Source organism: Nematolebias whitei, chromosome 8, assembly GCF_014905685.2.
Source record: "Nematolebias whitei isolate Nwh7 chromosome 8, NemWhi1, whole genome shotgun sequence".
Classification (NCBI taxonomy): domain Eukaryota; kingdom Metazoa; phylum Chordata; class Actinopteri; order Cyprinodontiformes; family Rivulidae; genus Nematolebias; species Nematolebias whitei.
In genome coordinates, this window is record NC_056505.1 from 11,052,003 (window position 1) to 11,069,977 (window position 17,975).

General features: G+C 38.4%; 2 protein-coding genes across 2 annotated transcripts in view; both read right to left on the reverse strand.

Annotated features, from left to right (window-relative positions):
- Positions 1 to 17,975, reverse strand: part of tmem8b (transmembrane protein 8B) — a 1,109,927-nt gene that overhangs the window by 300,247 nt on the left and 791,705 nt on the right. The gene's annotated exons all lie outside the window — the stretch shown is intronic.
- Positions 9,563 to 15,699, reverse strand: LOC119413878 (proepiregulin-like). The gene is made up of 5 exons (XM_037680944.1): positions 15,576 to 15,699; positions 13,181 to 13,264; positions 11,977 to 12,103; positions 11,738 to 11,884; positions 9,563 to 9,667 (listed from the first exon to the last, which is right to left on the reverse strand). Exons 1-5 carry the CDS (start codon positions 15,613 to 15,615, stop codon positions 9,601 to 9,603), a joined length of 465 nt encoding a protein of 154 aa, XP_037536872.1. The 5' UTR covers positions 15,616 to 15,699; the 3' UTR covers positions 9,563 to 9,600.

Below are 17,975 nucleotides of genomic sequence, written 5' to 3' on the forward strand. Positions count from 1 at the left end.
TCCATCCATCCATCCATCCATCCATCCATCCATCCATCCATCATCCAGCCATTCATCTATCCACTCATCCATCCATTCATTCATCCATCCATCATCCATCTATCCATCCACCCATTCAAGCATCATCCATCCATCCAGACAGCCAGACAGCCAATCAGCCAGCCACCTATTCATCCATCCATCCATTCATGCATCCAGCCATCCATCTATTATCTTTACCTGCTTCTTCCTTTCTGGGTCACAGGGGTCACTGCTGCCCATGTCCAGCCATCACTGTGTGAGAGGTGGGGGATACCCTGTACATGTCTCCAGTTCATCACAGGGACACAGAGAGAAACGAGACAAACAACCATTCACTCTCACTCACACCTAGGGACAATTTAGAGTTACCAATAAGCCAGTGTCTGCGGAGGGAGGAGCATACTCCAGAAGAGCAACTATTTCTGCAGCATCCCACAAATTAGGACTGTATGGAAGCATTCCTTGAATGCATGTCACCCGCTGTCTTTCAGAGAGTTAGAATGAGATCATCTCACATTGAGTAATGGTGATGCTGGTTAAAGTTTTAAAAAATGTTATGCAAAGTCTTGTGCAATGTTAAGAGATTTCACGCTCTGAGTAGGTATGTTACAAAATCCCAGTGACTGCAACAAGTGAATTGATGCATTTGGCTTAATATCCAGAGATCCAAAGTCCCACAACGGATGTGAAGGGCTCAATAAAAGGAAAGTATAAATTTGGTATAAATGACCTTCTCCTTTCTAAAACAACTTTCGTGGTCACCTGTTGACCCAAAAGTGTTTTTCCAGTGGGATAAAATTTCATCTTTTAAACTTCTCTAAAATTGCCATAACTGCCTATCTAGCAACTCACTTTAACAAATTTAGTATTATTTTCTGCTGTCATTTTCAGCTGCAACCAATAAAATGTGTTGTATTCGGGGCCTGTGATGTGGTAGAGGCAGGGCAGCGGACGGGAGACCCGAAAGTCCTGGTTGGACTCCCAGCCATTCCCACATGTCGTGGTGTCTCTGAGCAAGACACCCAATTCCTAATTGCTCCCCAGGCACTTACATAGCTGCCCACTGCTCCATCTGGGTGTATCTCATGTGCGATGGGTTAAATACAGAGACCTAATAACCACTGTATGGGAACATACAATGATGACAATCTCAGACTTCCCTTCCCTACTCCTTCAGATTTATTTTCATGACATTGCCACCCAGAGTGTGGCAAATCTGCAAAACTAACTGAGTAACATCTACTTTTGCACTTTTTTTCCAAGTTTTACCCCTTTTTTCCAATCTAAGGTTGTATCTTGAGAAGGTAATCAGTTGTACATATACATTCATTGATTATTTCCTGAAAGGTTCATTAGATTTTGTCTGGAGGTTCAGGGGTTATTTTGCCAACAGACAGACAGAGTTGACTTCTAAGAGTTAATGGCAACGTTTTAAAGAAAGATCTTGGTCAATCTGTGGTTGACTTGGGAACAAGAATAAGCTACTACTACACCAAATTCTAGCTTCATATCTGTAAAGTTAGCTGAATTATACCATTCTTGTGTTTTCAAGGTTCAGTTGGCTGTGGTGGCCATCTTGGTTCAAGTTGATTATAAAGTTTATCAGATCTAGGCGTATATCATTTGATTCCTTCCTGCAAGTTTCATTAAGATCTGTTCAGAGTATTGTGAGATGTTTTGCTAACAGACACACCAAAACACACAGAAACAAAAACATTATCATATCAGCGGGGGCACAAACATGAAGCAGCTTTGCGCACCAAAACAGTTGCATACATGCGACACATGGCAGGCTTTGTTCTGTCGATGGACACGCAAGGATGCAGCTTAATGGGGCTTCCCTTCCACCACTAGCATTACTCACAGTATGAACAACCTACTATTACTTATGCAATGATTTGGTAAGAACAGGTCCTGAGTTCTGGATGCGCCGGTTTTATATTTAGAACGAGACGGAAGGCTCTGAGTGGGTGTGTTTGTGGGTCTTTGGTGTGTGAGTGCACGCTGATGTGTTTTTAAGTATGTCTTCAGAGAACAGGGGAGTTAATGTTTGTGTCTGAGCTGCTGCTCGTTAGCATGAAGAGCCCATGAAGAAGCTGGAGGCAGGTGCTAATCACAGCTCATTGACTCTGGAATCGACACTAAACAGGCTGCAGAGGATAAAACTCTGCTGTTGATTAACGTAACAGCAGGCGCTCAGGACTGTACTCCTAGTTATTCCTGCAGGCGATAATGTTTTTTTCCCTGGTCTGTGTGTGTGTCTATGTGTTTGTTCCACAGAAACTCTCAGAAACAAGTCACTTGATGTACTTCTACAACTGATTAACTTCTGGAATCAAGTCATTTCAAGATGGCTGCCACAGCTAATTAACCTTAGTTGCACATAAAGGGCCATAACTCACTCAGGTTTATAGCTGTTACGCTGATTTCGTATGGTAGTAGAAGAGAATCATTACACCACATGAGATAAACGTCATTTACAAGGTTTGACCAAAATGGCTACTGTGAGAGTTCAGCCCTCTTCAGCCACTGAGTTCCAAGATGGCGTCTAACGAGCAGCACCTGCGACCCATTCCCCTGATGTGTACCCAGGGGTACTTAAGGCTGCAGAGGAGCTTAACTTTCCGCTGGAGCATTAAGATGCCACCTGGTATTTATGCTTCTGGCCCTTCTGTGCATTAAAGCATCAGTGACTAACTTGCATTGTACTCTCCGTGTTACAGGCTTCATGCCCGAGCCCCTTTGGATCCTGACCTCCCTCGACCAAGTCCAGTTTCCTAGTGGAACGCCTCAACTGTATCTTTGCCTTCCAGCCACACCTGCATCCTCATGTTCAAGTTCAAGTATCTTTATTGTCATTCGCATTACATGTGGTACATGAGGTGGAACAAAATTATGTACTCGGTGTCCCAGATACACCCAAAAATAGCAAAATGTAAAGTATAAAAAGAAACAGTAAATAAGGATCTAATATATACGCTAAACAAACACCAAACGGTACGCCAAAAGATCTAAGATATACGCGAAATACTAGTAATGTAAAATAATACGGCATAATCCTTGTTCTGGAACTCCTTACCTTCTCTACTTGGTTCAATTCAACCAACTATAAGGAAGGAAAACATATTAAAACCATCTTATCTGTGAGAAGAACCTACCGGATGGCTCTCCTTGTGCCCAGGGCTCCAGAGTCCTCCTTTGTACATTGCATTATTATTATTCACTGTAAATAAAACACTGTTAACTTTCTACGTCTTGGAGTCCCGTCTTGCGTTGGTCTCGTATCATCTGGGTTTCCTGAGATCATTACAGCCACAATGCTGTCATTTCTCAATATGAGATGATCCTACTTTAAATTTCGAATATGGAACGACGATGGGCGATATGCATTCCTCCAAGTCTTTAATTTGTATCTGATCATGTGTTTTCAAGACGTTTTGTCATTCTTTCCACAAATCTAAACACAAGTAAAAATGTGACTTTCAACACTAAATTCTAAGGGAAAAGTTCTGATTGGAGTTTTGTTCAGAGGAAGTTTTAATTTGACAAGAAGTTTCCTGATGTTTGTCTCATTCATTTCAGAGCTTTGATAAAAACCATAAAACTTTGCAGTATGACTGAATGAAAGGATTTTCAAAAATCACTTGGTGCATTACGATGAGTTCCAGATTTATCTAAGGACATTTGTTGAAACTTTTCAATTTATTTAATTTCCCTAAACGTTACTTTTAGTTTTCATGAAAACAAAATTAGAGGAATGCACATCACCCGCCGTCTTGTGTGTTAAATTTAACACACAGCACAGTCTGTTCGGGGTCAGAGTATTGACTCTCAGCTACTACCACACCAACTTTGAACTCAATATTTGTAAAATTATTTTTGTATTTTTGGTCTATTAAATAAAAACTCATCTGTTTTCCTCAACCTGAGTTCTGAACAAATCAACACACAAAAAAAAAACGTGATTTATTTTCACGGAGCTGAAGCAAAACATAAAAATCAAAAAGAGGATTTCACCTCGTCATGCAGCAAATATCTACCGTTTGCTTTTTAATGTGTTTGTAAAAGTGAAGAGGAAACCACCGTCATGTTACGAGCTGTATCGGCAAAATGTGAGAAAATAAAATACATTAAAAAGACTTTTGGTAGAATGAATAAACTGCAAATACACTTTATGTTTCGTGGTGTGTCCTATGAGCCAAAAAACAACAAAACAAACAAAAAAATGTTAAGAACCCAAAACATTTCGTGTTTTCTATCAGTTTCTTAAGCCTGTAACACATTCTTATATACATTTAGATAGTTAAAATAGAGTCATAGAATATAAATATATATAAAATAAATATAAATAGTCAAGCAGGTTTCAGCGGGTGATCCGAATCGTGATTCATCTGAGTCTTGGAGAAGCTAAGAGGAACTCAGGATCTCCAGTTTAAAAACAAATGTGTGAGAAACACCATCAAAATTATTATTTTTCTTAATGTCTGAAAGGAAAAATTGTAAGAATTTAGCATATTTCTCCGTCTGCAGAATATAAAATGATTCAACAACTCAAGGATTCTGGAGGAATTCTCACAATGTAAAGGACAAAGTCAGCACTCAGAGGACGTTACGTCAACGTTTGACATTTCTCAACGAAGTCGTGACGTGCAACATTACTTTTTACTAATTGGGAGTGGGGGGGCTCAACCCCTTAAGTTAGCTTAAATAATTAAAAAATGCTTTTGATCAATTAGTAGTTAAAAAAAAAATTAAGGAAAAAGTTTGAAATTCAGAACATTAAGATCAAACTTTAGCGACCTCCCTGAATTAAAACAACAGGTGTAATTTGAACAGCCGAGTCCTGGCATACAGTCTCAGGAAAATAATCTTTTATTTAATATAAATGCATATTTAAAAGAGAAAAAGGACGTGAGTCAATGAGTTAAGTGAGAATTGTGCTGATTCTTTATTCTTAATTTAAGCTGTAAAATAAAAAAAGCAGAGTATGTACACCAGAAGGTGACTTATTTATGCCTGTGTCACATTATTTGTCAAATGGTCGATTTATAACCGCATTAGAATAAAACCTTCTGGCTTTTGGTTTTGGTGTGCTGCCCCGTGACTGACAGTGGCCTTCATCTGGCCACCTTTCTGGAGGAACCCCTGGTTTCTGCCACATAAAGAGTCTTTCATTTACGCCACAAAGTTCAGTTTTGGTCCGATCTGACCTGACGTTTGCTCCACAGGTTTACTGTAATTGCCGCCGTATAGGTTGCATCAGTCCAAGTATATCTAATAAAGTGGAGAAAAAAAAGTTGCTTCGCCATATAAGTCGCATTTATTATGTGTCATTGCTGACGTGTCGCGTTTGTTACAAGTCACCGCTGACCGCCTGGAAACGTGGGCCGGTGTTATGCCAAAAATTGACTGGCTGCCAAATGGCGGCCGCGGGAGCGTGCATGAGAGGACTCTAACAAGAATTTAACAAGATTAACATTTAAAAATAATTATTTGTTTGCTCAAAATTATAGCAAAGGTGTGTCTCAGTTTAACTTTTCCTAAATAGATGCACTTCAGTGGTCAAATCAGCTGCATTTCGCCTGCGTGCCTGTGATGGACTGAGCAGTAAAAGGACAGTCAAGCACAGAGTAAGTAAAAAAAAAAAAGTTTTTTTTTTTTTATTTAACCCAAAAACAAACAAACTTGGGTAAATTATAGAAATTAACAAAATTGGGCCCATAAAAGAGATCAACATAACTGAACTCTATTCAAACAAACAGACCAGGTAACTGAGACAAAGGGTCAAAGTCCCCTAAAGGACTGGAGCAGCTGGCTCTGAGGTAACTCAAAAAACGAAAAAAATTAATCAAATCAAACACATAACAGTGTAAACTAGAATATGCGCACTTATTTTAGCATACAGTGTTATATGATTATGTAAATAAATTCTAAACAAACAAAACAATTCTTTGTTACTCTGGAAATTACAAACCGGATTCCAAAAAAGTTGGGACACTAAACAAATTGTGAATAAAAACTGAATGCAATGATGTGGAGATGGCAATGGCAATATTTTATTCGTAATATAACATAGATGACAGATCAAAAGTTTAATCTAAGTAAATGTAACATTTTAAAGGAAAAATATGTTGATTCAAAATTTCACAGTGTCAACAAATCCCAAAAAAGTTGGGACAAGTAGCAATAAGTGGCTGGAAAAAGGAAATTGAGCATATAACGAACAGCTGGAAGACCAATTAACACTAATTAGGTCAATTGACAACATCATTGGGTATAAAAAGAGCTTCTCAGAGTGTCACTGTCTCTCAGAAGCCAAGATGGTAAGAGGATCACCAATTCCACCATTGTTGCACAGAAAGATAGTGCAGCAATACCAGAATGGTGTTACCCAGCGTAAAATAGCAAAATCTTTTAAGTTATCATCATCAACCGTGCATAACATCATCAAAAGATTCAGAGAATCTGGAACAATCGCTGTGCGTAAGGGTCAAGGCCGTAAAACTCTACTGGATGCTCGTGATCTCCGGGCCCTTAAACGTCACTGCACCTCAAACAGGAATGTCACTGTCAAGGAAATAACAGAATGGGCTCAGGAATACTTCCAGAAAGCATTGTCAGTGAACACAATCCACCGTGCCATCCGCCGTTGCCAGCTGAAACTCTACAGTGCAAAGAGGAAGCCATTTCTGAGCAAGCTCCACAAGCTCAGACGTTTGCACTGGGCCAGGGGTCATTTAAAATGGAGTGTGGCAAAATGGAAGACTGTTCTGTGGTCAGATGAGTCACGATTTGAAGTTCTTTATGGAACACTGGGACGCCATGTCATCCGGACCAGAGAGGACAAGGATAGCCCAAGTTGTTATCAACGCTCCGTTCAGAAGCCTGCATCACTGATGGTATGGGGTTGCATGAGCGCTTGTGGCATGGGCAGCTTGCATGTCTGGAAAGGCACCATTAATGCAGAGAACTATGTTCAGGTTCTAGAGCAACATATGCTCCCATCTAGACATCATCCCTTTCAGGGAAGACCCTGTATTTTTCAACACGATAATGCCAGACCACATTCTGCAGCAATCACAACATCATGGCTACGTAGGAGAAGGATCCGGGTACTGAAATGGCCAGCCTGCAGTCCAGATCTTTCACCTATAGAGAACATTTGGCGCATCATAAAGAGGAAGGTGCGACAAAGAAGGCCCAAGACGATTGAACAGTTGGAGGCCTGTATTAGACATGAATGGGAGAGCATTCCTATTTCTAAACTTGAGAAACTGGTCTCCTCTGTCCCCAGATGTCTGTTGAGTGTTGTAAGAAGGGGGGATGCCACACAGTGGTAAAAATGGACTTGTCCCAACTGTTTTGGGATTTGTTGACGCTATGAAATTTGGAAACAACAGATTTTTCCCTTAAAATGATAAATTCTCTCAGTTTAAACTTTTGATCTGTGATTTGTGTTCTATTCTGAATAAAATATTAGATGTTGGCACCTCCACATCATTGCATTCAGTTTTTATTCACAATTTGTTTAGTGTCCCAACTTTTTTGGAATCCGGTTTGCATATCTTATATTTAACTAAACAAAAAGTATGGTGAAATATACAAAAATCTATTGTAGCAGTGTGATGATTAGACATTACCCCATTTGTGTGGCTGTAACTGCAGCCATTACGAAATGCAGTTGATTTGACGTTCACTCCAGGAGCTCCGGAGCGAGACGAAGGTGGCTTTGTATGGCAAGCCAAGTGTCTCATTTATAGCTTCTTTTACCTATTAATGAGACACGTGGCTTGCCATATTATTCGAGGGCCCTCTAGTGGCTGAAAATGGTAGTGTTCAGTATTTTCCATGTCAGAATGAATGAAATCGTCAGATCTTAGCCAAAAATTGGATTAAAAATATGGGGATATATTAGTCGCTTCGGTGTATAAGTCGCAGGACGTGCAAATTTGTGCAAAATTGGTGCGACTTATACTGAGAAAAATACGGTATTTCAACAATGGCTTTCTTCCTGACGAAGGCCAGATTTGTGAAGTGTGTCACTGATAGAGTTGTCCTGTGAGCCTGTCTCTCTCACCTGAGCTGAGGGTCTCTGCAGCTCTTCGGGGCTTTTGATTGGCTTCACAGGTCCTGGCCCGGCCGTTAACAGACAGCCATGTTGTGGTTTGCAGTCACGCTGGACTCTTTATTTAACTCATTAACCTAGCTCTGCTTTAAATTATTCAGTTATTTTTAAAACTTCTCTGTCTGCTCTGGTCCTTGGTCTTCGTGATGCTGTTTGATCACTAATGTTCTGTGACAAACCTCTGAAGCCTTCACAGAACAGCTGGATTTAGAGATTAAAGAAAATTACACACGGGCTGACTAATAATCCGGAGGCTTCTGAAGGTGTTTGGTTGAATGAGTTCAGGTGAATCAGTGTAAAGGAGCTGAATCAAACACACGCCACACTTTTCACATTTATTTTATTTGTAAAAACATTAAAACACCAACGTTTTCCTCCCGCTTCACATTTACGCACTACTTTGTGTTGGTTTATCACACAGGAGCCCAGAAAAACACTCTGATGTTTACAGCGCGACCAAATGTGGAAACTTTTTTCAATCCGTCGTAACTGCAGTTTACATAAACATGATATAAAAAGCAAACACAGTTCTGCTTTTAATCTGAAGTCCACAACAAATAAAAACAAAAATAAAGGTATGAACAAGAGAAGCACTGAAACAATACCTTTGATTGTATTTTTATTCAACTAATTACTCGTGCTAGATCGTATTTACTCAAACTAACAGATGTTGAAACGGTTGAATGACAAACCACGAACACAAAATGTTATTAATATTAATCATAACTTTAAAAAAATGTTGTTTCAAGTTTACAAATAAGAGCACTTTGCAAACAAAAACTATTCCAGTCAATAATAAGTTATAAAACTTGTACGAAACAAAATTTCAAATTAAAAAACATAGAGCCTCTACATTCAGCTTCTGGTTTTATTTATTAGTAAAAAAATATATATATTAATGGTATTTTTTACTAAAACCACAATAATAATAATAATAATAAATATTAAAGTTAAAGCAGACAGTAAATAAATAAAAAGGTTTGAAGTGGAAAAGGTGGACCGATGAGGATATTTATATTTCAAATCAGTTTAGTTTTACATCAATAAATAAAACGGATTAAAGCAGTTAGACGGCACAGTTTGTATAAACTTTATTATTCTGTTCATGTCGTTTCTGTGTGAAGGTTTCACCCACAAGACACCCTTTTTGTTTGCTGCACTATTCATCGATTCAAACTGAGTGTAAAAAGGTGCCGAAACTTGGAAACCAGTAAAGCTGGAAAACAATCTCACACACACACACACACACACTCACAATCACACACACACACACTCACAATCACACACACTCACAAGCACAGCTTATTCTTTTCACCGTTTGAATCTCTTTCTGCCTGACTGATGGAGGCGAGTGATGAGCAGCAGGATGAATGCAACCCTTGAGCAGGAAAAAGTTTTTTTCTGTAAACTTTGCAGTCGAGACAACCAGGAGAAGTCCAGCAGCAGATTAGGATTCAAATCTTCTGGACTCGTTTGTAATCCGTCTGCTTCTGCTGCCGTGGGAACTTGTTCTTTTTGTACCTGAATAAGAAAAATCACACAGAGGCACTCGGTGAACCACAGACTGTCCTGGAATATGACGACTCAAGATTTCTGCAGTTCTTGCAAACACATTTAGTTTGTTTTTTCTCTTGGAACATCTTAGGTGAAAACGTGCTTTTGGTTTGACTTTTGAAGATGATCTTAAGATCGTCCACCGTCCTCCTTTGGAGTTTCCTTACCTCCGAGCAGCTCTCGATCACCTTGTTCTAACCTGTTGCTCGTTCCGCTCATCCCGGCATACACACACCTGGGTTTTATCAATAATTGCCAAATTCATTTCGATGTTCTTCCCTTTATTTCTCCATCAGTTCTGAGTCATTTTCTGTTTGGACTTCCTTGGCAGCACCTTCCCTTTGAGTCCACCAGATGCAGCACATGGTTGTGTGAACGTTTATGAAGCACTCACACAGCTGAGATCCATTTATCTTCCGTACGTTTTTCAGCATCTTTCTCGTTCCACAGTTTTTGAGCTATTTCAACAAATCATAAATCAAAATGTTCAGCTCTTTCAGGAGAAAGGTGCTATGGCTTTTGGTATTGGTGCAACTTTAGCTTTTTGAAATATTTAGCCTTTTCTGCCACTTTTTTCTCAAAGGAAATGAAATGATCTCATTTTACATCCTTCAAATCTTTAGATCTGTTTACAACCTTTTACTGCTCCTTTCACGTTTTGTTCTGCTTCAGCTTCTTTCAGCTTCCTTGTGCAGATTTAAACTGTTTTCAGCTACTTTCAGCTACTTTCACAGATTTTTCAGCTGTTTTGTGATCCTTTCTGCTAACTACAACATTTTTGTGCTTCTTCAAACTTCTTTTTGCTAATTTCAGCTTATTGAACTTTCACCTTATTTATGCGAGTTTCAGCTTTTTTCGACTATTTCAGCTACCAAATAGCTGTTTTTATGCTAGTTTTAGCTTTTTCATCTAATTCCACATTTTTTGCACTTATTTAAACTGTTTTCAGTCTAATTCAGCAAAAATGTGCTCTCTCCACTTCCTTCTTGTAATTTCAGCTTCTTTCTGCACGTTTAGCTACTTTTCAATAGTTCTTTTGCTAATTTCAGCTTTTTTTTCAGATAATTTCCACTTTTATGCTCATTTCTGCTTCTTTCAGCAAACAAGTTCTTTCTGCTTTCTTATGCAAATTTAAGCTTGTTCTACCTTTTCAGCTACATTTTTTTTTAGCATTTTTAGCTGATTTCAGCAGTCTTCAGATAAATTCAAGTTTTTCATGGTAATCTTTGCTACTTTCAGCCTAATTAAATTCTTTCTACTAATTTCAACTTGCTATGCTCCTTTCAGCTTCTTTCAGTTATTTCAGCTACTATTAATTGTTTTATGCTATTAATTTTAGCATTTTCAACTAATTCCACTTTTTTTTTAGCTCATTTCCATGTCCTTCTAGTAGTTTAAGCTTCTTCCTGCATTTTCAGCTACTTTTCAGTTGTTGTTTTTTTTAGCTAATTTCATATTTTCTGTACTAATTTCTGTTTATTTAAACCTAATTCAGCATTCAACAAATGTGTGTTATTTTTACTTCTGTTTTTCATTTTCAGCAAAAAAAAAACAACGTATTTTTTAGATCATTTCAGCTGTTTTTCAGCAAGTTCTTCAGTAATGAGCATTCACACTGCATTTTTGAAGGAAATACAATTTCTGTAGTTAGCTCTAACTTTGACACTAAGTAGGTGGTCCAAAGAAGAATGACTTCAGGCCTCTGAGTGGTCAAAAGCTATTATGTGGGGAGTGGTGGCGCAGAGGTTAGAGAGGTGGGCTTGTGATCCGAAGATTGCCGGTTCACGCCCCGGCCCCGACAACATCAAAATTGTGGGTGGGGTAGGTGAAACACTCATACTTGCCCCCACCCTCATTCGCCCCACTCTGGGCCCATGAGCAAGGCCCTTAACCCCCACCATGTGCTCCCTAAACAGGTCTCTCTTGAAAATGAGTTCTCGTGGCTCAATGAGACTAACCTGGATAAATAAAGGCTAAATGAAAAAAATGAAAAAATTATCACACCACATTGAATCTCAGACTTTTAAAAAGTCTTACCACTTGCAGCAGAAGTACAGCGCTCCGGTCAGGCCTATCATCAGCAGGATCACACAGAAAATGATGATGAGTATCTGCTCTTTATCGAGTGGCTGAGTAACGAACTCGGGGCTGTCACACCTGGAGCCGTGGAAGCCCTCCTCACACCTGCAACACAAACAGAGGCGTCAGGAGCGACGAGGCGTGGTGATGAAGCAGCACACACACACACACACACACGCAGAGCCAGATGGACGTACTTGCAGTGGTGTTCACCCAGGTCCACCAGCAGCATGCACTTCCCGTTGTTCATACAGAAGTTGTCGAAGCTGCTGCTGCAGCTCATGACGTGCCGCTCCACCACAGGAGGACGCTCTTCTCCCTCACCTGAAACACCACAAACACAACTTGGATTTGAATTTCTGATGGTGCTATACCAGACCAAACATTAAGACTTTATTACCATTTATACACACACCCATAAGATTATGACCACCTGTTTAATAATAGATTCTTCATTCGACAGTAACACGGCTCTGATCCATCAGGGCAGAAAACTGACACGGGTCTGATCAAATCCAGCTGCATGAAGTCCAAATCATTAGGTTCACTGCAGTTAGCTGAATGATCACTCACATAATTTGGTTGTTTGTCGTTATAAGAAAATATCTTAAGATCTGATGAACAGATCTAAATGAAACTAGCAGGAAGTCCTCATTGGATCTAAAACTGATCATTTTTGGAGTCTCTTTGAGATAGTCAACAGCTAATAGGCCTTAGCGTACACGAAAATAGCAACAAATCAGCCAGTTTTACAGATGAACTCAAACAGGACATTATAATATGAGGCGTCCTGCACTCTTTCTTGAAGACATTCGATCCCTGATTCAAAGGACTTCTTCAGTCCTTATGGCTCAAGGCTCCAGGTTTAAAAGTCCTCCCATTCACAGAGTCACGAGTCTCGACTCCCCTGTCCGTCCTGTTAGACCTTTGGGCCCATGTGTCACATGTGAGATATTTACTAACCAAACCAGCATGTGACTGTGAGGACGCCGACTAATGAGCCTGAAATTTAAAATCTGTTATCCAAAGAGACCTTTTGACTGACGGGTGTAACATCCTCAAGAAATAAAAAAGGAAGTTTTTTGCCTTTTGTCTGAACACTTGGAACCGTCAACATAGAAATGTAAAGTAACATTGTTGATCTGTAATCAAAGATAATAAATAATTAATTGCTTATGTAAAAAATTGAATTAGTGTTTATTTTAGTTTGATTTGAACCACTGCAACATTTATCACAGTTACCTTGTCACACTGTGGTTACAACAATTAATGAATTATGTTTGATAAATTCTCTCATCTACAGCTGTCTTCATATCAGCAGCTACAATAAATGTGAGTAACTTGAACTTTGCACAAATACAAAAGTGATATTTATAAGTAGCAGCCGTGCCGATGAGTTACCTGGAGTTAAAGTAGAGTTTTCTGCAGTTTGCAGGGTGGGTGAAATACTCTTGGTGAGAACATGTGGACAAATCAGCAGAACACCTGCAAATGAAACAAATAAAACATTGTTTTTTTTGTAATTATTCTCGATAAATACAGCAACTTTGAATGAATGGGTTTCAAAGAAAGAGGCGAAAAATGTGATTTAAACTGAATGGAAACGTCGTAATGTAATGGATTTCATAAAACGTGCTCGTTTTTCTGTTCTTTATTCACTTTAAGGGCATGTTTATAAGAAAAATAAACAAGAAAAGCATGAAAGTTGTTAGTTTTGTGGGATTTTTTTTTAACGTTTCATGTGTTCGTTTTGTCTAAGTTGAGGTAAAACCTAGAATTTATAACTTAGAATTAATAATTAATTTAAATGTTTTTCTTTAATTTTCCTTTGAGATAACTGTTCAGTTAAAAAAAAAAACTTTAAATGTTTACCAAACAGTGATGCATACACAAAGATGATTTAATTTGTACAAAGCATTGTGTTTTTTCATCTGTGTAATGATTTTTTTTTATTATTATTGAGAACGCTTATTATCTTGATTAGGCCACACCAGTATGATCCGTGTTCGTTGGTTTTGTTTGAATAAATCACTATATTCCCTTTAAGGAAAACCCCAGAGGTGAAAAAAAAACTGGAAGAAAATTAAAAACGCAGTTTGGTTGGAATTGTTCAAAGCCCCTCCAGACGTAGGACGTGACGTGGTTATGTCATGCTTGTATCGACCTGCACGGTGTTTAAGGACGCCCACATTCCAGCAGAAAGGACAGAAAGACGCACGAAGCTCCGTGCAAGACTCATCTGGATCTGAATCTGCGAATACTTGCAACCTATCTCTGTCCATCACTCCCTTTCTGCTGCTCGGAAATACTCTTTCTGCACAGTGAAGCTGCTTCGGATGATGTACTGGTGTAAAATACACACTTCACAGAAAGCAACGTTTCCCAGTTATTCACCGTTCTATCAATCAGCTTGTTTAGGTCTGAAACCAGTGACTCATCCTCATAGTATCCATTTGTGTTAATGAGGCAAGAACTTTATTGAATTGTTACCCTAAATGCTGATTCTCTGACCCTTTGGTTTAATTTTACTTTGAAATAAAAGTTCATTTCCTTTTAAAGTGAACGAACCACCAACACATTATACATTTAATAAAGTTATGAGTGACAAATTCCTGATTATCATAAAAAAAACCCTCTAAAAACAGGACAAACACCAAGACTGGTATTTATTTTAGCAGTGTCTCTGGAAGTTTTATTCATTTAAATAAAAAAATTACTGCAAAACTGGTGGAACAAATCGACCAGGCCGTCCAGTTTCTGTGCAAAATGTTCTCGTTGGCGTTTGCCTCCTTCAGGCTGTGACCTCCTGACCCTCTGCTGGAAACATTTAGTTGTTTCCAAATTCTTAAACCAGACAGGTAAAAACAAAAACAACACGTTGATGCATTTTGGCTTTTGTATTGTTGCATCTCAATGTCTGACAAGTGCCACTAAACTTTAACGACGGAAGGAATATTTTTTTATTTCATTTCAGGATTGCGCAACTTATAAATAAAACCTAAATATCGTCATAAAGTCTACACAAGCACAAATTTTTCTTCATCCTTTAGTCATCATCAACTCAGAGCTACAAGCTTTACACAACCAGCTTTAAATGATGAAACTTCCCGACACGTTTGACACGTTTTTATTTCAAACTGGCTGCATTTTGTGAGTGACGGAGGGACCGTTTCTAATTGTGAGTAAACAACTTGTATCCTCAGTTTACACATGACTTAAGAGTATTACACGCACCAACTAAACCTTAGAACGAGTTTTTACGCAACGTGATCCACCAAGTACAAGAATCTTTCATTTGGGTAATTTTTTTTGTAAAACTATTCTTATTAACTATCTTAACAGTGAGATTAAGAGAATGTTTATACAACTTAATAACCAAAGTATGTGTATATATATATATATATATATATATATATATATATATATATATATACCAGTGTATAGAATTTTAATGTGGCAAATTCAATACAGTTTTTTAAAAGAGATTTGTAAGAAATAATGGAAAATATCACGATGCAAATACTTGAGAAAGTGACCAAAGTAAAAACCTTGAGTGTTTTATAAATTCATCAACTGAGCCGAACTTTAGCGTGAAATTATAAACGCAAGTAGAGCGAAGAACAGCTGGTTCACCTGAGAGTGTTTCCTAATGTAACTGAATGACCTCCGTCTTCATTCTTTCACCTTGTTCCAACATGCCTTCCATTCATAACTCAGAACAAAAGTCTATTATTACGGACGTCTAACTTCAACCTTTACCCTAATAACAATAATTGTATTTTAAAATAGACTTTACCGATCAGAGAGAGGAGCGCCGAGGTTTTACTGTTCCCCATTTCAGAGTTGCAGGATGAGCCGGTCCGAACCACGGAGACACTTTCAGCTCGTCCAGGTGAGTATTAACAGGTGTGTGCTGTGCCTCTTCTGACAGACAATCACTGAAAGAAACCAGTGGGCTCAGTCATGTGGTGGGTGTGGTGTGAGACTTGAATCATTTCACTCCTCGGAGGGTCAAAAAGACGGAGCAACGCAAGCCCGTCTCCAAAATAAAGACTGTTGAAGAGGTTTAGCAATGCTTTCTCACTGATTTTTTATTTTTTTAACTTTAAAGTCTTTAGTCTACTTTCATTTTATATTACCAGTAAACAGTGGTAGAGAAAGTAGATTGTATTTATGAAGTCATTTGGCAACAAAAAGTTCAATTTAAATCAGAATTTCGTCTAAATCAAACAGTAAAAATGTTTTTGATACAAAAAGTTCCAATAAAGCTGCTGAGCCCAAAACGAAACATGCACATTCTTTTATGTTCATATTAAATAATCAAGTTTATATAACTGGAAATTGTGTAATAACTATTAAATATACTTCAAGGTCCAATGTTAAAGATATTTTTATTTAAGGCATTGCAGACAATGAAATCAAACAAAACAAAAGATTCTCCTGACCTATATCGATCAGAGTAGTTTGTCAAATCCAGAATTGAATTCAAAATCTTACTTCTAACCTACAAAGCCCTCAACAACCTAGCTCAAGCTATATTATATATCTTATTGCTCCATATTTTCCTAACAGAGCACTTCCCTCACAGACTGCAGGTTTACTTGTGGTTCCTAGAGTTTCCAAAAGCAGAATGGGAGGAAGATCTTTCAGTTATCAGGCTCCTCTCTTGTGGAACCAACTTCCAGTTTCTGTCCATGAGGCTGACACCTTGTCCAGTTTTAAGACTGGGCTTAAGACTTTCCTTTTTGTTAAATCCTATAGTTAGGGTTGACTTGTTGTGCTGCTATAGATTTAGACTACTAGAGGACAAACTATCCTCATTTCCTTAAATGAATTGCTAAAATTGAATAGTTTTCATTTGATATTATTTCTATCTTAACATGTGATTCTTGACCTGCCATTGTGTATCTGTTCCTCTCAGACCCAGCCAGTCAAAGCAGATGACCGCTTGTCCTGAGACTGGTTCTGCTAAAGGTTTCTTCCCCATGAGGGACATATATGTATATATATATATATATATATATACTGTATATGAATGTTTATGGTCAATGCCCTGAGATGACTTCTGTTGTAACTTGGCTCTTTATAAATAAACTGAATTGCATTAAATTGAATAGTTTGGAAGCATTTGCTCCTGGAGTTTTCCACATGAAGTGATATAAAATTCTGAAATGCAGGTATGCACTCAGTGTAAACAAAGCACTCAGCAGAATCTGCCGACAAACAGGACTATATTAGGTGGAAAAATATTGAGTGGAGTTAGTTTCTTATGTAATTTTGTTGTTGATTGTATCCGTCTTTGTGACATACAGAAAGAATGTTTAAAGTAGAAAGTGGGAAAAAAACACCCCATATTTCACCCTCCACTTCAACGTAAAAGCATCACCATGTTTGCGGTTATGATTCATTGCTTGAATTGTGCATGAAACTACGTTGCCCCTTCACACAGTCATGTAAAAACTTTTTTTTAACCAGGAAATCTGCAGTTTAACTCACATCAAAGCTCTGCAAACACGGTCCCCAGGGCTCACTGTCCTGACTGTTCCAGAGGTCTCCCTGCTCCAGTACACCCGATTCAGATGAATAATTCATTACCAGGCTTCTGCAGAATGTGATGACATCATGGGAAGATTGTCTTTTTTATGCTGGTGAAGATTCTCAGATTGTTTTTTTTATCATTTGTATCAGTCGTGCTGCAGCGGAAAAGACTTGTGAGTCCCACAGGGCCACAAGTCTTTTTCCCAGACGAGCAGACGTCATCGTGGAGGTTGAATCAGAATGTGCATTTAGAGAAAACACAAAGTAAGTTGACCCTGAGTTAAATGAAAGTCAGGAGTTTTTTTTTTTTTTTTTCATTCCCCAAGTAAATGAAACTCAGTTTTTGTTACCATGGTAACAGACTGTTAAGTAAACCTGCTTGTCAACAGATTTACTGCCACTGAAGCAACTTACTCACGTCTAACATTACTTATTTGTGTCAGTAGTATTGTACAAACACACTTATATGAAAAAACACATCAGACATGCCCTTCAATCAGAACAAAGTTGCCATTTTGGCACGAACAGTTTTCAACCAGAACCCAGTGTACTGGTTTCTGCTGGCAGCAGACAAAGGTAAAAAGGTGCCAGGTTTATATAAAACTTAAAGGAGAGGAGTACATATAGGTAATCCAGGTGATTTTCTTGTTTTCCAATG

Coding starts and splice junctions, on each gene's coding strand:
- LOC119413878 (XM_037680944.1), bottom strand. CDS start 15,615: ATGGGGAACAGTAAAACCTCGGCGCTCCTCTCTCTGATCG. Junction 12,104..13,180: donor AAACTCTACTTTAACTCCAG/GTAACTCATCGG, acceptor GTGGTGTTTCAG/GTGAGGGAGAAGAGCGTCCT. Junction 11,885..11,976: donor CTGGGTGAACACCACTGCAA/GTACGTCCATCT, acceptor TTTGTGTTGCAG/GTGTGAGGAGGGCTTCCACG.